Raw genomic sequence first — 15,125 nt, 5'->3', positions numbered from 1 at the left:
TTCATGTGCTAGGTACACACTGAAGGGAGCATGTGCTTGGAAAGGACAAAGGTGGAGTCAAGACTTGACCCCAAGTCTGCACCTCTCTCCTCCAGCCAGGTGTGTTGACTCTACCCCCCATCCCCAAAGGGTTAATACTGTTCTCACCCTGACCAAGCACACTAAGGCTCCATTTAGCATCAAGTTCATTGGTGCCGAGCTGGCACTGTGACGGGGGGCTGCCCGCAATGTCCTGTCCCTCTGTGGCTAAGGGCAGGGTAAGGAGGAGAGGAAAGGAACAGGAGTTGTAAAAATAATGGCACAGGCTTAGATCACAAGGTGATGCAAGTGGAAAACCCAATGGACTTCAGCTCTTAACAATGCACACAACAAATCTCAGCTCACGTTTACTGAGTACTGGGTTAAGCCCTTTACCTGCACAGTGTGAAGAGTGTGTGTTCTATAGTCCAGATGTCTGTGTGAATCCTGGCCCTACCCCTCATTAGCTGTGTGACTTTGGCCAAACTGCTTAGCCTCTCTGTGCCTCCGTTTCTTTGTCTGGAAAATAGGGTAATAACTTTAAAGGGTTGTTATGGGAATGAAACAAGTAAAAACACAAAATGCTAAACTTGAACCATGTCCTAGCACGGAGTAGGCACTCAGTACTAAAATGAATACTTATTATCCCATTAATTAGTCACAGTAGTCTGCAGAGAAGGCCGAATATTTCTTCCTATTTTACCAGTTAAGGCTTTGAGAGGTTGAGCCAACCTGCTCAAGGTCACAGAGTTAATAGGTCACATCTGAACACAGGCAGCCTGACTCCAAAGCCCACAAGCTCAAGCACCACCATGAGCATGGCATAGTGCTAGGTTCTAGGTACATAGAGACCCATGGGAAGATTAACTAGGGATCCCTATGCAGTGCAGTACACACTGCAAGAGAGATATACTGAAAGAAAAGAAAGAGGGGGAGGAGGGCTGGGATAGCAGGGAGCCATCTGCAGGACCTGAAGAATGTTCCCCTCCAAAGGGAACTTGAGCTCTAGCTTCCAAAAATGAGGAATTTGCCAGCTAAGGAGGAAGGGCATGCCAAAAAGTCAGGACCCAGGATACCAAAAGCATAATGAGTTGGGTGGCATGACGGACGCACATAGGTAATGGAATAAAGTGAGGCGGGTAAGGTAAGTTGAGGCCAGTCACGAACAGCCATGCGTGCCGATGTTGGAGGTTAGATTTTATTCTGTAAGACAGTGATTTGTCAAGCTTTAACATGCACAGGATCTACCTTCAGTGCTTGTAAAGCAGGCGCAGAGTCCCATCCCTTCTGTTTGCACTGGGGGACGACATGTGTATTAAGGCAGTGTAGTAGCATGGCCTGCTGGGGTTTTAACAGCAGACTTCTGGCACTGGAATGAAAGGAGATTTGGGGACAGAGACTGGTATAATTGGTCAAACTGGAGCAGATAAGAGGATGAGAGTTGAAATAATAGTACTCTTAGTGGAACTGATATGTGATACCAGGGTTTCTCAACCTCAATTCTATTAACATTTGGGGCCAATAAGTCTTCTTGTGGGGGGGCTGCCCTGTGCATCACAGGAAATTCAGCAGCATCCCCGGCCTCTGCCTAGCAGATGAATAGTATTCTCCCCCACTTACATGTCGACAGCCAGAAAGGTCCCCAGACATCGTCAGGTGTCACTTGGGATGCAAAACCAAAACCCCAGTTGACAACCGCTGCTTTAAATCCTCCCATCCCTACTTTACAGATGAGGACATCCAGCCACAGAAAGGTACAAAAAGGTACCTGGTCGTCTTCTAACCCTGGTGGTCTGGTTCCAGGGCCCCAGCTTTTAGCCATCTATCTTCACTGTCTCTCAGGAAAAAGAGCTCAACCCAGCCTTCTGGGGCAGATTTGGTGATAGACTGGATGAGGAGAGGAGGATGGAAGAGTGGGGTTCAAAAGTGAAATCTCAATCCTTGCCACTGAACTGGGAGGACAGAGTAGGTACCAAATAAATCCTTTGTATTTGAATAGAAGCAAGATGTACTGGCTCAAAAAGAAAACAGCCTGGTCCCCCAGTAGTATAGCCAGCGGACAGAAGAACCCTCTCTGGAGGGCTTGACAATGGGATATGTTGTACAAACCAACTGATAACCCAAATCCTATCTGGGTCCCTTCCCAGCTGTGTGGCCCTGAGCCCTTTACTTAACTTCTCTGTATCTTATTTTGCCCATTTGCAAAACAGGAATAAAGATCCTACTCATGGGCTTGATGCGAGAACTCAGGCCGTTAACATGAGCGAAATGGCAAGCTAGCACGATGTGGTTGGCCCTCCTCGCCTTGGGAACCATCTGTATTACTCCGAGTCCCTGAGCAACTCTTATCGAGTGCTCCTCCCCCCAGCCCCAAACCAGTATTTGGGAGCCTCAGGCAGAGTGGCAAGGAATTGACTGCACTCCTCTCCACTAGCAGAGAGTCCCACGGAGGCTTTAGGGGGCGCCAACAGTCTTTTCACTCCCCAATCCACTCAGATTTCGGGGTTCTGGAAGTCGCGAAAAGCGTGCTGCGAGCTGGGTGCTTTCGAAAGGAGCCAGGTAAATGAGTTCAAAGTGAGCCAGGGACATTTCAGGCAGGTCCGCACCCGGCAGGCCTGGGTTCAAAGCCATCACTGCCACAGGCCGGCCAGTTCAGCCCCTGCTCTGGGAGGCAGAGGAGCAGAGAGAGGTGCCGAGATTTGGAAAGCACCCCCGAAGCCAGGCTGCAGAGGCAGGGAGCTGAGAGTAGTTGGATATATGGGGGGGGGGAGTGGGGGGGGGGGCGGAGGAAGCAACAGGAAAGTAGTGGAAGAGGAGGCAAAAAGAAAGCGCTGGGAAGCAGAGTTCCTTGGGGTACCCAGTCTACAACACCTGGGCAGGGGGTCAGGAACAAAGCAGCGGCTTCAGGTCAGAGTGCTCTGGCTGTTTCCGAAGAGGGGGCGCTGCGGGGAAGATGGGGCCCGCTTGGGATGCAGGGCGCCCCTGCGCCCCGGGCGCGCTCTCCGGCGCCGCTTACCTTCGCCGGGGCCGCCAGAACGCACTTCCGGGGACTGCGCGCGGGGTGCGCGGGGCCGAACCGGGGAACCCGGAGCCGATCACGCAGGGGAGGACGTGACAAAGCAGTGCCCTGGGCTTAGGCCAGTGCTGGCGCTTAGGAAAGAAATCCTAGGGGAGGAGCTGCCGGGGGGTGGGGGTGGGGGGCCGGCGTGGGGCGTGGGGTCCTGGCCTCAGAGCTCACGGGCAGCCGTGCGGAGCCCCACAGACGCTAGAGGAGCCTGAGTCAGCGGGAGGAAAACGTTGTCTCATTTCCTTCGGTCTCCCTACTCCTCCGCCCCCTCTGCTCCAGAACTGCCCTCCCTCTCCTCCGCCCCCTTCCCCAAGCCGACGGCCCATGTGGGCGCTGGGAAGACGCGAAACCTGAACGGCTGCAGCGCAGCGTGCGGCACCTCCCTCCCCACCAAGTTAGTTCACGCTGCCGAAATTCTGCTTGCCTCCCCTTGCTTCTGACTGTCTCCAGGGCCCCCGGAAGGTTCCCCATTGGCCGTGCCCACCCTGTCCCACAGCTCTGGTCTTTCCCCCTGCTGGGACGAGTCCAGACTTAAAAAGCAGACCTCCAAGCTCCTGCCAGCATCCATCCTCTCATTCCTGTCCCGTTGCCTACTTTTGAGCCTGTGTTAAACCACCCGACCCAGACAGGAAGTAAGTACTCACTTGGCTAAATTTGATCAACTTTTTTTCCAGTAGCGAGTTTAAAGCCTGATACATAATCTCAAAGGAATGTTCATTTTGATCGGAAGGAGAGCAGCTGAGGTCTTTGTTTGGCCTTGCTTATTCAGAGTTAGGGTTTTGTTTGTTACTTCAATGACTTTACTGAGAGCCTGATAGGCGCTGAGCTGGGCAGAAAGGAACCAGAAGGGCATATTGCTCCTAGACAATCATCATAGATGATTAGTGCAGGCAGAAAGGAGATCCAGGGATGGTGTCGTCTCTTAAGAGATGGGTCAAGGACTGGAAAAACATTGCGGAGTAAAAACAGCATGGACAGAGGCAAGAAGAAATGAGAAAGCCCCATCAGAAGGCAATCTAGCAGAGAACAACCAGGATGGGTAGTGATGGTGGGCAAACAGGGAAGAGAGTATTGAACCACTCTATCAAGAGAGGATAGGAGCTGTAGGAAGTGGTGGGATGGAATTGACAAGACCTAGTGACCAAGAGTCCATAGGGTGCAGATGAGGAGAGAATGAAGGGAAGACGTAGTTTCCAGAACTCTGGCTGGAATAACCAGTGACCAGTGGATGACCAGAATCCCAGAGCACCTCCTAGTGAGGTCCAGGGACTGGCAGTATTATCAACTGGGAGTTTGTTATATATGGGGATTTTCCAACCCCATTTAACCTACTGAAGCAGAATCTTCAGTAGGTTAAATGGGGTTGGAAAATGAAGCATTTTATCAAGATCCCCAGATGATTCAAATGTGTATTAGCATTTTGAAAGCACTGCTAGGACACTGACTGTACAGTAGAGTGTCAGTATATTAGAAACACCTGGAGAGCTTTAAAAGACAATATGAGGCCCCTTTTCCACCCACATAAACGCTTATTTAATTGGTCAGGGGTGGGGCTCCAACATCAGTATTTCTGAAATGCTTGCCTGATGATCTAATATAGTCAGAGTTGATAACCACTGTTCTAGACTTATTCAAGAGCTACTTTATTAAACCTTGAAATGCAGCTCTTCAGAAAGGAAAAGAACACCTGTGTTTGGATGAAAACATACTGACAAGTTGTACCCCCAACACAGAGGCAACTGTTGGCTAAAAAGGGCCTCTGTGTCCTAATCAGGGAACCAGATTTTAGCCTCCAGTGGCCACGAACTTACTCTCCTGAACTTGGGCAAGTACTCTACTCAGTTTCAGAGAGAGAGGCAGTGTTGAGAAATGGGTTTTCCTGGTTTAGTACTGTGTGTGCTAGTACCAGCCCTCTACACAGACATGCATGAACACCCGAGATCAAAGGATTATGTGCCAAGCACAGGACTACACACATAATTGCTGCTCAATAAATGTGTACTAAATGAATGAATAAATAAACAGGGCACAGATGCCAGTAGGTGACATAGACTTTCCATGGACTGGCCCAAATCCAGAGCCTATTCATTTGCCCCTTAAGCCACAGAAAGGACATTTGGAAACATACTGACCCATACACCTGGCTTTGGATTTAACATTATTACGTACTATTAAGAATTGTTAACATGTGTTGAATGCTTAGTAAACACCTGGCATTGGGCTAAATGCTTTGCTTAGGTTCTCCTCATTTCATTATAAGTATGAAGATCGTGTTGAACCCCTACACTCCAACTGGTTTTGGGAATCACAGATATAGAGGGACGAGAGCTGCTATCTAGGGCAGCCTCTGCCTCTGGTTATGCTGCTGGATATAGGTGGCCAGACAGAGCCCTCTTGGGGGTCGTACAGGTTATTCTCTAGAGCATGCATCCTTGCACAGAGACCAACTTTGAAGGAAGGGTTTTGGAATGACTGTTCCGGGGTCCTACAGAAATAGATGTTCCCAGAAGCTATCTCAGAGGAACTGTGGGCTATGGTTAAGCCTTGGAAAGGGACTCCTCAAAGCTACCCACTTCGTGGGTGCTTGTGTGTGTGTGTGTGTGTGTGTGTGTGTGTGTGTGTACATATTGCCTTTTAACAAGAGCCAGTTAGGTGCCAAACCCTGCGCCAGTCCTTTATACATATATTTAATTCTCATAGCATCCTAACAGGTTAAGGACTCTTTCTTTTTTCTCGTTTTATAAAAGAGAAAAGTGAGACATCTGTCATGAAGTGAAGATCTGCTTGTCCCTGCAATCCAAATTTCTTAAATGGTATGCTTTACTGCCACCATTGTCTGTGCCCACTGCCACCCCTACCCCCTACCTTGCCCCTGCCACGGAAAGGAGAGTCCAAATTTCAAGTCCCATTCACTTGTTTACAGTTACACAACATCAAAACTATGCCTCCTTCTCCCACCTGTAAAGTAAGTTGTCCTTGAGTGTCCTGTTACTAAGCTTCTGTATGTGGCAAGACACTCCATAGCCTGAGAAGAGATGGGAGGAGATAATGCATAGACTGTGAAGAGAAACTGAAAGTACTGGGGAGAGTTATCCCAAGATGACAGGGTCTAGTACTTCACTAACAGCACAACTATCATAAAAGAGGGAATCATCTATTTTCCATCTCCATGGAGACGTAATTAAAAATAACATTACATAACAATTCAGACTTTAGGTCAGATGTGAGGAGGGACATTTAGCCCCTGGGACAGAGCAGGGCAGATGCTCAGTGGCTTCTTTATGAAGCTGCCCACCCTCGCGGTCCCATAGAGTCTTCTGGACGGGCCTTAAGGCGGTGGAGGATGGAAACACAGCAGCGGTGAGATCCACATAACAAGCTGGGCAGGGGCAGGGGCAGAAGCAGGAGGGAGTCATGCACACACAGGGTGCAGCTCCAGTTACAGCCAGGGCTGGGGAACGAGAAGAGGAAACGTGTTCATCCTAGGAGACCAGGATCTGAAGTAATCACTCCGTGCCTGTGAGCTGAGCTCTGGAGGTGAATGTCTTGTTAATGTGGACGCCTGCAGGCCTTGGCACTCCTGCAGAGTGTGCAAGGTCCATCATCCCCCCCACACACACCAATATCCTGGCCAACAGCACTTCCAACTCATGGAAAAATTCTAGCCCCCAGAGCCCCTTCAGTTAGTGCAAAGGGGACATGGTAGTTTTAACTCTCAGTGAAGGGAGGCTATGGCATTCCGTCAGCAACACAGAGGTCATGATGCCAGAATTTGCTAGGAGGATTCCTATGTCCACATCATCGGTGAGCGTCATCAGTCAGCTCTGACAAGGACCCAGACACAGTTCTGCTGCTTCCACTTCCCATACTCCCATCCATATTTGCAGGACAGCAACTGGATGATTTTACACAAAGCTCATTGTGACAAATTTTTACTGGTACTAGTTTTTGCCTCAAACAAAAATACAACCTCAGATATGGTTATCCCCGTTTTACTGAGAAGGAAACTAAGGCATAACACTCAAAGGAGGACAACAAAACAAAGTGGGGCTACCAGCCAAACTAAGGTGAGACCTTCAGGTCCCTGTGGTTCAGGTCCCTATGGTCAAAATGATGAGCTGCTGAAGGCACCCAAGATGCCTTTGGTGAAATACGGGGATATGTTCTCGCCCAGAACCATCTAGCCCTGTGTAGCCCCTTTATCTATCTGCATGGTTCGGTGTAACTGCCATTTCCTGGATACCACCTGCCCTTCCCAGGGAATCGTCCTACACACCATAGGCAACCTTGCATAGTACACTCAACACTCACCTGGGGAGTGTTTCGAAATAACAAGTTGGGCTCCAGACCAGACCCGTTGAATCAGAATCTCTAAGGGTGGGGCCTTTTATTTTAACCCCTGCAGATAATTAAAACAGGATTGAGAACCACTTTGGTAGGAAATGCAGAGACAAAGCCTAGGTCCTAACAGATGAGAGGTTTACAAAACTGTAAGGAGCTCAGTGTAGTAGTGGAGGATCTCCAAGAGTCATTAGGAAAAGAAAGGTATCAAAATCGCTCCCTTGCCCAAAGCATGTTGAGACAATGCCAAGCTGACAAAAATCCTTGGATTTATCTCAGCCTTGAGTGAATGAGGTCATCCCCACATGGTCAAGGATAGGAAATCTTGTTCCATCCCAAGAAAGTACAAATGATTGAAACCAGAATCCTTGCCCTTCTTCTGTGGCACTGCTATTTACAAGAAGCCTTCAAACATACAGTGCTTATGAATTCCAGAAGCAGTAAATGATCTCCAGGAGCGTCAGAGCAAGGCAGTCCTGTAGACCGAATAATGAAAGACAAAAGAAATTGCCTCATGGACCGATGAGAGGCTAATGGATGTGCAGACAGAGACACCAATGTGTCACCGTTAATGATGTCACTTGAACAAAACCAGGAAGCCAGGAATTTTTTTTAATGTTTTGCCCTATGGTCATTTTATATTTATATATCTTAGCAAAAGTAAACTTGAAAAAAAAAAGTGTACTTGTTTAAAATATTAGTTTGGGGAAGCAGAACAATTCCTTTTTTTTTCTTTCTTTTTTTTAACCGACTGTCTCACTTTTGCCATTTTATTCCCTGGCAAAGTAATGGGATTTCTGTTAAAGCCCATGGATAGCCATTAACCAGGTGGCATTTAAATTCATTCATTCCACAACGGCCTGCTGAAGTGCAACGCGTCACTTGATAGTATTAGCTACTAACACCTCCTAGACACCAAAGGTCGGAATGCAGCCCCGCACATGTACAGCCCAACCTGTCACCAACTTTTTACAAGGTCTAATGGTTGCCTTTAATCACCAAGTAAATCAATGTTGACGGTTATGCCCCCTCTGAAATTCTAGTTTCCAGATGTAGACAGCTAAATTATAAAATCCATATTCACCAGACATTCTCCTTTTCAGAGAGTAACGCTTTACCTGTATGGAGAAATATGGGGGAACGCTGGGAGCACCACTCAGTTGTTCCAATGAAATTTTAATAGAAATAAAAAGCCCAGGGAATATAAGCACACAGCTGAGTCCCCGCAGTGTTCTAATCACCTCCCCCACCTGTCTTAAAATGTTATGTGCCCAGGAGGGATGAGATAATGAAGAACAAACATCAATTAAGCATCTCTTCAATCTATTGCAAAGTGGAGGCTCATTGCATTATTTCCTCACGGCCCCAGTCAGAAGAGTAGAGATCTAAATACTCTTGGCTCAACCACTTTATCTTGCTCAGGGTAATAGAGTAGAAATCAAAATATTTTTCTAGCCAGTTGCTGCTGCCCAATACAACATTACCTTTGATTAATGGCAGGTTTTAAATCAGAACATATTCACTGGTTAAACTATAAACATAGTTGAGTGTAAATTTTGCTTCTTTTCTTTTTCCTCCATTTTCCATAGGGAGATTTTCATGCCCAGCCTGACACCTCCTCTACTTTTTCATCTTGGCCAATGAGGTTAAATAAGCATGAAGAGAACTTTAATAAATCAACCACACAAAATACTCTGTTACAACCAACAGGAAGCCACTGTAAGAATGAGAGGTTTCAATTATAAAAAATTGCTAGTAGTTGTTCTTTGACAAAATGCAAGTTAGTTTCCTGCTGCAACACATAGGACCTTAAATAGATGTCTATAAGATAAATGTCTATTTTTATATTGAAAATACCCTTGACTCTCATTACAAAATTGAGACATCCTACTGTAATTTTAGTCCCATGACCTTTTAAAAGATTGCACTTCATATGCAGCAAACTATTAAAAGACATTTTTAGAGGAATAAGAAACACTAGAGTTCAGCATAAAATAAACTTTGAATTGAAGTAGCCTCAACCTAACACCATAACAGAACTGAAGACTGAACTCTATTTCAGTGCTCCATTACAAGGCTGACAGCAACCCTTCCAAATTCCTCAGAGACTTCTTTCCTGTAACTCTGTGAAAGGTGTGAGCTTGTGAAATTAATAGAGTGATTTGCTCTGGAAAATAAATGGGCAAACACAGACAAGAAGACAAAACATACCAAACTATTCCTTTCCTTGAAAGGTGTGTACTAACTAAAGCAGATGGTTGTGGCAGGGGGTGAACCTTCTGAAAACTCCACAGAGCATTCATTTAATCAGTTCTCTAATTCATCAGTTTCATGGTAGCAAGTTCTGGAACACGGTGTCCTTATGCACAGATGTGCTAGATCTGATCAAACCAAATGGATGCCAATCTTTTTGTTACTCCAGAGCCCAAACTGGAGTGATTTCCATTCCTAAACTGGTATCTGCCACCAGCAACCAGTCTGCCTCCTGTGTCTGGACACAATTGATGGAGTTTGGAATCTACATTGGATGTGAACAAGGAGTCTAAGATTATGGTCCTAACAGAAGAGTAAATCATAAATGAAAGTCTGACTCACTTGCTTCACCAAAAGGGCCATACTAGGAATCCTTTAAATTAGCTAGTATGATTAATGTATTTACAATATGATCTATTTGATTTATTTTTAATGGTTTACTATACTTCTCAGAAGCATAGGACATACTATATAGGAGTCCCCTATATACAGTTTCACTTCTGTGGTTTCAGTTACCCGAGGCCAACTATGGTCTGAAAATATTAAATGGAGAATTCCAGAAATAAACAATTCCTAAGTTTTAAATTGTATGCCATTCTGAGTAGGGTGATGAAAGCTTGCCCCTGTCTTCCCGCCCAGTACGTGAACCATCCCGTTGCCCAATGTATCTCTGCTATACACTCTCCCTGCCATTAGTCACTTCTTGGCCACCTACATTATCAGATTGACTGTTGCAGTATCACCGTGCATATGTTCAAGTTACCCTTATTTTACTTCATAATGGCCCCAAAGTGCAAGAGTAGTGTTGCTGGCAATTTGGATATGCCAAAGAGAAGCCATAAAGTGCTTTTAAGTAAAAAAGTAAGTACAGAAATAATAAGGTATTTTGAGAGAGAGAGAGACCACATTCACATAACTTATTACAGTATATTGTTAGAATTGTTTTTGTTTTATTGTTAGTTATCGTAGTTACTCTCTTACTGTGCTGAATTTAGAAATTAAACTCTATCACTGGTATGTATGCACAGGAAAAAACATAGTGGGTTAGGTGCTATCTATGGTCTCAGACATCCACTGGGGGTCTGGGAAAGTATCCCCCACCAACAAGGGGGTCTAGTGTAATAAAATATACAAAGTGACAGAACTTCCATGTGCCCCAGATCTGAAACCCCCAGGGCACATGGATGTTTGTTTAGGTCAGGGGGTCTTTTCTGTGCCTCAAGCCACCGCTTGCCAGACCTTTCTTCCTCACTCTACTTCCTCTTCCCTTGTCTTTGATCTTTTCACTGCCTCCTTCCCCTTAACCTTGAACATGCCTAAACCTGCCCCATCATTTTAAAACACATTAATAAATTAGTATTAAATAAATCTTCCACATTCTGTACCCTTTTATAGATATTTTACTATGTCTTTTATTTCTTTTCATAACCAAACCTCAGACAAAAAGGTGCATTTGTTATCATCACTTTCTTAACCTCCATTCAATCCTGAACTGGCCGTAGTCTGGTTTCTGTTCCCAACACTTCCCTGAACGGCCCTCATGAAAGTCACCAAGAGCCTCCAAATTTCGAAATCCAGAGGCTGTCCCTGAACTTGTGTGGTGATATCTCGCAGTGTTTTCCACTGTTCACCACGTCCATCTTCACAGGCTCTCCTCCCTTCCCTTCTATACTTCCTCATTTCCTAGATATGCTCCTTTCATTGTGATCACTCCTCCTTTGTGACCTTCCTTAATTGGCTTTGCTTCAGAACAAATGCATCTGTTCATGTCACCACTTACAGGATAAAATCTAGACTCCTTTGCATGGTATGCTCAGCCATTCGCCCCTGCCTGCCTCTCCCACCCATCCAGTAACAACCTGTCTGTCTTCTGCTTCAGCACATCAACCACTTTCCAGTCTCCCAAACATGCCATACTATTTCATGCTTCTGTACCTCTGTGCAGAACGTTCTTGACTCCACCCCAATCCCCCCCACCCCTGAAGAATTCCAGCTCATCTTGTAGGACTTGGAACAAAGGCAAACAATTCTGAGAAGGCTTCCTTGCCCCCAAATAGAGGAAATCCTCCCTCCCACTCGTCTGCCTCTGTGACATGTATTCACAAACTATGAGCTCTGCACATGTGGCCTCACCTGGATCTGAGTCCTGTGGGGGCTATAGAGGCTTGTTCATCTGTCTTGAGTTTGGCACAGTGCCTAGCACATAGTAGGTGTTACCCTATGATTAGGGTGCAAGAAATCTCATATTTCTTTTGTTTCTCTAAATTGAATTTAATTGGCCCTGAGCGCTCTACCGTCTCCCTAGGGAAATTTAATCTCAGTCATTACTGGGGAATGCCCCCTCCCTAGGGTTCAGGGAGAGGCTCCTCGTGACTTGTACCATACAGAACATGCAAAGGGGGCCCTCTGGACGCTGTCTACACTGATCATCTCAGCCAGGTTTATTGTCCAAGCCTGCATGGAACCACAAGGCAGGTTCTTCTGAGGCCTGGGCCTTGCGATTTGTTTTCCCCCACAGGGGTTCTGAAGGCCACAGCCCTTATTGTTTAGTAGTTTCTACCCCACCCCCAACTCTCCTACCCCTGTCGTGGGTGCTGTGGGAAAGCAGGGCCCAGGTGTTCACACCTCACGAACATACCCAGTGATCCTGCTCTTTCTTTCCTTTTCAGGTACCCCCTTAGCCTCTGGTCAGGCTGCGCACCCTCAGAAACCCAAAGCCCCCTTCCTGCCCCAGGGCTGTGCAGCACAATTCCCCTCAGTGAGTGTAGGCAGCTAAAACAAAACCAGGAATAAGGATATCTTCTCCTACTAGAAAGTCTGTTTTCAGGCCTGCAACAACAATAACAAAAACCCCCAAAGACAAGAGCACACCAGGGTCCTACTACCTTCTTGAGAGCGAGGAGAGAAGACTACCTATAGCAAAGAGAACAAGACACAAAAGAGTATCTCAGTAAACTAGTCTGCCCCATAACCTTCAATGAATTTGTTCAATTACTTAATTAAAAGTACTAATGTCCATGAAAAAATATGAATCAAATTGCTCTCCCAAAGAAAGACACCTCCTCCTGGCAGCCCTCTTCACTCAGCCTTCCTTAGTCTCTCATTCCTTCCCAGGGAGGGAGGCCTAATATCTCTGGGATCCTTCTGTCTGTGGCCCAGGAATGCCACTCACATGGCTGAGTTTATCTGAGCTGCTAACTTGGATTGCTGGCATGGGCATTTGCAGCAGCTGCACTAACCCACTTTCTCTCATAGATGATTTTCATCTGTTTAATTTTTGCCCAGCCTGTGAGAAAACTGAAAGCCTGGTGGGAAGGGGCGGTGAGATAGAAGTTGCAGGTCATAAGCTGAGCAGTGGTTAGATCCTATGGGAGGAAGCAAACGCGTGTGTAATCCCTTCAGGAAAACAAGTATTACTGGAGAGGAGAAAGCTGCCAATGTAACTTTATTCCAAGAATAAATAGCACATTTTTCTTCAGTGTTTGCTTTTTTCTCTTTGATCCCCTTGAAACCCTCTGGAAATGCCTGGCCAGCAATTTTGCTCCCCTCCAATGCTGGGGAGAAGGAGCCACAAGCACTCTCTTGAGATTCCTCAAATGGAAGCATAAATAGGGCTCCTGGGCAGTGCTGGAGCCATGGGGCCTGTGGAGAGCGGGGAGGGGGCGCGGGGGGGTGGTGGTGATCTAGACATTTCAGTGAAGTTGAATCACCACAAATATGCCACAGTGTTTCCAAACATGATGCCCAGAAGCCGTTCAAAAGGAAACAATAATGGAGAGGATCTATGACCAAAGCTACTGGAAGCCATGGGAGTTGGAAAGAAAAAGCAGAGCTCGAGTGGGTTAATGTTTAGCTCTGGTTCAAGGTGGTGGTAAATGCCTGCACTCAGCGAGGCTGAAGTGAGCATGCCCTCACCCTGGGGACTTTCTCGTTCAAATGCTCTAGAAACCACAGCCTTTAGTTACGTAGTTTTCCCCTCTTTTCCAGATAGCTTCATTCCAAGGCAGTTGCAGGCAAGACAATACCAAGGAAAGATAGGGCCTTGGCATTAAATAGACCTGCATTTAGTTCTGGTTCTTTCACTGACTAGTTGTGAAGTCAGGCAAGGTAAGTACTCTGTTTCCTCATCTGTCAGATGGGAATGATTATTATAGGATGGTCATCAAAAATACATGAAATAATACATGTCAGTTTAGCATCGTACTTGACTCTGTGTTCAATAAATGCCAGTTGCCTCCCACCACTGCCTCCCCACAGCATATCATTTAAATCAGAAAATACTTACTAAGCGCTGATTATTGGTAAGACCAGTACCAGGCTTATGCAGAAAACCAAGACATATAAAACCCACTCAATGGGAAACTACACAAAAAATAGCTAATCAAGTGTGGAAGGTGTCAAGTAACAGTTACGTGTGTTGTCATAAATAAAACTGAACAGGAGGCACTGGTCAATGGCCAATGCTGGCAGTCAGTTCGACTGGTATCTAAGGGAAGCTTTATGGAGGAGGGTGGGCTGGCTCTGGACAAAGAGGCAAGGAACAACCAGACATATTTTGGAAAAGCTAGTAGACTTATTTTGTTTCATAGGATCCCCATAGGGCTATTTTGGGAAACATTTGAAGGGGAAATTGGGGACTGTGGTAGATTGAAATGATGGCAAATTCTTTGTCACTGTACTTATTGAGAGGTAGACTTTACTTCTCCTATTCTTGAATCTGGGCTGGTTCCATGACTGATTAACAAATAGAACATAGCAGAAATAATGCCGTACCAGTTTTGTACCAAGCCTTTAAGAGAATCAGTAACTTTTACTTCCTGCTTCTTAGAACTTTTGCTCTTTAAACTCTGCCTCTTTGAATTCAGCCACCATGCTGTGAGAAGCCCAGGCCATATAGAGAGGCCGTGTGTAGGCTCTTTGATCAAAGCCTCAGCTGAGTTCTCAGCCAACAGGCAGTGTTAAGACCAGCCATGTGAGTGAGCCATCTTGCATTTTCCAACCCAGTCAAACCCCTAGATGACTGCAGTTGATACCATATGGAGCAGAAGATCCACTCAGCTGATCCCAGTCAACTCACAGAATTGTAAAAGACAATAAAGTGGTCCTGGGAGTAGTATGTTATGCACCAAGAGATAATTGAAATAGGAAGGAACTTGTGGGAGTCCTTGAGTGCCAAACACCAAAGTCTACACTTTGTCACCATCATCATCATCATCATGGAAACCATTAGTAAATGATTACTATCATTTACTATCAATGATTACACAGTGCCAGACACTGTGTTGTAAGTTTTTAATATATTTTTAAATTTTAACCCACTTATAAACCTTTGTGCTGCATACCATGTTTCCACGAAAATAAGACCTAGCTGGACAATCAGCTGTAATGCGTCTTTTGGAGCAAAAATTGGACATAATACAACATAATATAACATTTGGACATAATA

General features: G+C 45.8%; 1 protein-coding gene across 10 annotated transcripts in view; it reads right to left on the bottom strand.

Annotated features, from left to right (window-relative positions):
* Positions 1-15,125, bottom strand: part of EVA1A (eva-1 homolog A, regulator of programmed cell death) — a 64,719-nt gene that overhangs the window by 39,531 nt on the left and 10,063 nt on the right. Inside the window, exons 1-3 of one of the 10 annotated variants that reach the window (XM_081068271.1) lie at positions 3,630-3,689; positions 3,035-3,293; positions 1,267-1,387 (exon numbers count right to left, since the gene is read on the bottom strand). The exons of 1 other annotated variant lie outside the window; for it this stretch is intronic. Coding sequence is in view for 1 of the 9 variants with exons in the window: in XM_081068268.1 (XP_080924394.1) it covers positions 1,267-1,300 (34 nt within the window). In the remaining 8 variants the exon portion in view is untranslated. Of the gene's footprint in view, positions 1-414; positions 538-1,266; positions 1,388-2,889; positions 3,340-3,629; positions 3,710-15,125 lie in introns of those variants that run through there. 8 more of the 10 variants (XM_081068272.1, XM_081068273.1, XM_081068274.1 and 5 more) reach the window with 8 other exon arrangements.

The sequence above is a fragment of the Rhinolophus hipposideros genome, assembly GCF_964194185.1.
Source record: "Rhinolophus hipposideros genome assembly, chromosome: 12".
Lineage (NCBI taxonomy): Eukaryota > Metazoa > Chordata > Mammalia > Chiroptera > Rhinolophidae > Rhinolophus > Rhinolophus hipposideros.
This window is presented reverse-complemented; position numbering and strand designations above follow the sequence as displayed.